The 4,705-nt window shown below is 57.5% G+C and overlaps 1 protein-coding gene across 1 annotated transcript in view; it reads right to left on the reverse strand.

Moving 5' to 3' along the window:
* LOC104525636 (plexin-A1-like) overlaps positions 1–4,705 on the reverse strand; it is a gene marked incomplete at its 5' end in the record, with an annotated part of 67,771 nt that overhangs the window by 32,293 nt on the left and 30,773 nt on the right. Inside the window, 4 exon segments of the mRNA XM_010168847.1 lie at positions 58–194; positions 539–659; positions 1,012–1,163; positions 4,452–4,642. Coding sequence (XP_010167149.1) covers positions 58–194; positions 539–659; positions 1,012–1,163; positions 4,452–4,642 — 601 coding nt within the window.

Consider the following 4,705-nt stretch of genomic DNA (forward strand, 5'->3'; position numbering starts at 1 on the left):
CTTGCTGTCTCCAGAGGTGCCCATTGCCTGTCCTCCACCACCTTCCACGCCCCTCACCATGAAAAAGCGCAGGGCCGTCCCCCGATGGTCACGGAGACATTGCTGCCAGCATTGAGGTGGCTGCCTTCGATGGCGATCCAGGTGCCACCAGAGAGAGGACCCCGGGCTGGGACCACGCGGGAGAAAGTGGGTGTCTGTCAAAGGAAAAGAGCAACCTTGGCGTCCAACAGGCTGGGAACCAAAACACACATCCCCAAGCAGCACCAAGCGGGTGACAGGGCTGCAGAGGAGAGGGACCTGTGGGACATCAGCAGGGCATGGTGTGGAACGGCTGGCAGTGCCAGCAGGACTGTGGGCAGGCAGAGCAGTGGCAGCCTTGGAGAAATTCAACCAGCACAACCCAACGCCTGCCCAGAGCACCCCCGTCTTCCCCCTGGAGAAATGATGGGCAATTTTCCAAATCGCCTGGAAAACCACCCAAAACCACCCAGCATCACCTCCCTCCCACAGTGCCCTTGTCTCCCAGCACAGGGCTTACCACGAAGGTGAAGCTCTTGGGGGACACAGCCCGGTAGTTGGGCGAGCAGTCGCGGATGCACACTTCTACCCGCGCATCGTGGACCTTGCTCAGGCTGGCATCTCCGATTTCACACACGATCCTAAAGGATGCGGGGAAGGAGCCGTCAGTGTCCCGGCACCGAGATGCTCCCTGTGCCATGGTGAGGATGGACTGGCTTCAGGGACAGATCTGACACCAAGCAAAGGTCGCAGGTGCCAGCAGGTTTATGAGAAACCGAGGAGGTGACTGTTGGCACTGCCAGCCTTGGAGGGAGCTTCCCCAAAGCCTTTGGGCTTTACTCCCAGAGCAACCACAACCAGCAGGTACTTCTCTCCCAGTTCAGCCCAGTCAGCTCTATGTCTTCTGCAGCCACAGGCAGCATTTGAACACCAGCACCCTTGTCCCTGACCTTGGATGATCTGGAGCACGCCCACCCCTCAGCAGGCACTTACTGCTCAGCGCTGATGTACTCGCTCTCGATGGGCATGCACACCACTTTGCCGACTCGAACGCCCCAGCGAACATCTTCAAACTTCAGGCCCAGGTTCTCACCAGTGATGGTCAGATGGGTCCCTCCTTGCCTGGGGCCGGTCTCAGGGTACAGCTAGAAGAAAGCATGGCCCATCAGCCAAGGGAGCAGAGCCACAGGCATGCTCTGCTCAGGCCGGCTGCAGCCCAGGCAGCTGTGGGATGTGTGTTATTCCCCCAGGAGCAGCGATGAGCAGATGGGTGATGATAAATGCCAGCACGTCTGTAAGGAGCCCACAGAGCAGGAAAGGCCTCCCAAATGACAGCCACATCCACAAATTCCCCCAGGAACAAGGCAGGAGATGCCAGATGTATCCAAGCAGAGGGTCGGGATTTGGACACCCTGCTGCAGATGGAGCTGCCTCACAGGTGACAAGGACATGGATGGGAAGGAGGCAGGGCAGCATCAGCCACAGCTCCAGCTGAGCCGTAAAGGAAGCACATGGATCTCTCTGGCTTTTGGTTAGGTTCCATGTACCCAGGGATGAGGTCTCCACATCCAAGACATCCTCAAAGAAGAAAGCATCTCCACCAGGTCCCTGCAGATGGCAGGCAGGGGGAAAAAGAGTTTCTCTCTGCCAGCAAACACTGTGCCAAGGCTGGATGAGAAGGGAGGGACCTCAACGTGGTGCCACACCTCATTTACTAGGATGATGCCAAATAAAGTGGGCAGGTGTGGTCTGACAGTGGCAGGATGAGGGATGAATGGAGATGCAGACCCACCACTGCCTCCAACCAGGCAATTACAGGCAGTTTTACAGCAGCACTCACTGGCCCTGGGGCCCAGCACCCACCTGCAGTGATAACTGGGATGAGTGGCAGGACTGTGAGCCCTGGCTGGGACCAGGGACAGGTCCCCAGTGACACCAAGACAGAGTAGGGGAAAAGGCAGCTGGCAAGGGACAGAGTAATGCAGGCTGGGTTGGTCCAGGAGGAAGGTGTGTCCTGACCCAGGAAAAGGGACCATTTTGTTGCAGGTGATGTCCTCCTCTGCCCATGCTCCTGTGGCACTGGCAAAAATCCCCTCTAGCACTGGGAGGCATCTCTGCCAGCGCTGAGTCCAGCACCTGGACAGGCTCAGGTCACAGCCACGTTCACACCAGGACCAAGTGTGTGTGAGCTCTTTGCATTCCTGGCAAATCTGAGCAGCTGCAACCCTGGGGCCTCAGCCAGCTGGAGCCACCTCCTCCTTTTCCTCCTCCTCCTCGCACAGGGCTCACTCCTGGACATCATCCCCACAGCGAGGAAAGGTGGATGAGTGGAGGGTGGGAAACACACAGTAGTGGACATTGTCCACATCCCCAGGTCCAAGGGACCACATGAAGCCTGTGGTTGTTTCTGCACAGCCCCACTGCAGCCATCACTTCTTGGGTTAACCACTGTCCTCTGGATTTGCACCCAGCTGATCACCTTCCTGGAGCCCTGGCTCCACCGAGGAAGCCACAACTCACAATTTACATGGCAGTAAAACTCTCTGGGGCTGCGAGGAACTGCTCTTTGCCTAAATCCAGCTCAGCCCCTGCCGAAGTCCTGGACTGGAGCTCATCATGGCAGCTGCAGCCAGCATTAGGTTGGGTCCATCTCTTAAATCTTGCTCTGTCGGGGAAGCTGGCAAGAAGCAGCTGTTTGTTTGGTGTTTCTATATGGCTGTTAAAAGCTGCTCCAGTGTGTTTGATTCCTCCTCCTCCATGACAAAGCTGACAAGGGCCACGTGTTCAGGGAGAAATGAACCCAGGACTGAAATGACATTGATCACCCAGCACAGGGAGGCCACAAGTAAAAAAGGTGTGTGGAAGGAGGGAGTTGACAAGGACAGCAGGGGCTGTTTGAGCCTCCCCTTTCCTGGCTCCTCCTCAGAACCCCTGGTCCCAACAAACACTGCCACTTTTCTGCTAATTGGTTTCACCAAGTCCTTTTACATCAACAAACAAACAGCTCCGGTGGGCACAGGCAGCGGGCTCGTTCCCAGCTCCAGGGGCTGCAGCAGGGCCAGGCAACACCAAGGGGTTCCCCCTTCCCAGGGGAAGGGATATCGCTCCTGAGGGTCACAGCCAGCAGTGGGCAGGACCCACAGAGGTTTGGAGAGGGCTTGTCCCCACCACCAAGCAATGAGTGATTCTTCACTCCAAGGGTGAAGAATCATGGTCATTTCCCAGCCTAGCCTCACGATCCATGAAGACACCGGCACCCCAGTGGGCTGGGCTGGAAGGAGGCTCCAGCTCCTCCTAAAACCACTGTAGGAGACTTTCCCCACCACTCCATGCTGCCCTCTCTGTACCAGGTTGCTCTCCGGACCATCTCCAAGCCTGCCCACAGCCCAGGGTGTAGGACGGGGGTCATGGGAAGCAGCAGGCAACAGGCAGGCTGCTGGAGGAGCATCACACCAACAGCTACGCAGACCCACATCAACTCCCAGCTCCCAGGGCACTAATGCAGAGTGGCACCGAGGTCAAGCCCACCTGCCAACAGATCTGTTTCTGCTGCACCTGCAATTACTGCAAAATTTCATAACGATTCAGGGTGGGAGAGCTGCTACCAGTACTGGACACCATCAGCTGCTGGGAAGCTGCTGCATGGTGTGTGTGTGGATGCCTGCAGCCCTGACGATGCCACCACAAGAGGACAAGGCACAGCCTTACAACAAGGCCACCCCAGGGGTGACCCAGTCACTGTGGTCTCCACTCCCACCATCCCCAGGGGTCTAGCTTTGGGAAGTTCAGCCTGGTGGGGGGGGCATTCCCCCTCCCTGCATGGCTGTCACCCAGCACACTGCAGTACCGGTACCCTGCGAGAGGCAGGCAGCACAGGGAAAAGGCACAGCTCTCATTTCCAGCTTCCATCAGATAAGACATTGAAACCCAAACAGATCAGATCCTGTGCTAAGACTCCAGTAATTAACACCAGCCAGGCCTGGCCAGCTGTGGGTAAACAGAAGGTGTCCAGTAGAAATACCCACCAGTGCCTCCTCATGCACTTGGAGTCTGGCCCAAAAGGCATGTGAACATTAATATACACAGTCTTGTTGAGCAAGAGTCACAAAAGCTGTCAGGGAAGGGAGATGATGATGAACCCCAGTGAGCACGGTGACATGAGAAAGAGAAACCTGGAACCACGGCTTCCCTGGGATCCTCCAGTCACACACAGGAGTGGATGGAATCTCGGAGATGGGCCTCTCTCCACCAGAGAGTGGTGGAGAGAGGATTTTAGCCTTGGAAAGGAAAGTGGTGACAAGAGATGCTCAGTCCTAAACACTGAGTACATCTGGCTGCTGTGAGGTGCCACTGGAGAGCTCCATCATCCCCATCTCCATCTCCCATCCCGGTCCCCCAGCACGGGGCATCACCACCCGCCCGTCCCCGCGTACCTTGGTGATCTTGGGCTCGGTGCAGCGGCTGTTGCCACTGCTGGCGTGCATCCAGCTGCTCTCGTAGGCCAGGCAGTGCTGCCGCAGCGAGCAGCGTCTCTCCAACACGCACCAGCCGCACTCGAAGCGCGGGTCGGCCTTGAGGCACAGACCGCAGCTCTCCCGCAGAGCCGAGCACTTGTACAGGTGGGCTGCAATGGCAGGAGGAGTGTGGGGGTCAGCACGGCCCTCCCCACCCAAGGGCACAGTGTTCT

The sequence above is a fragment of the Antrostomus carolinensis genome, unplaced genomic scaffold (genome assembly GCF_000700745.2).
Source record: "Antrostomus carolinensis isolate BGI_N321 unplaced genomic scaffold, ASM70074v2 scaffold6585, whole genome shotgun sequence".
Taxonomy (NCBI): Eukaryota; Metazoa; Chordata; class Aves; order Caprimulgiformes; family Caprimulgidae; genus Antrostomus; species Antrostomus carolinensis.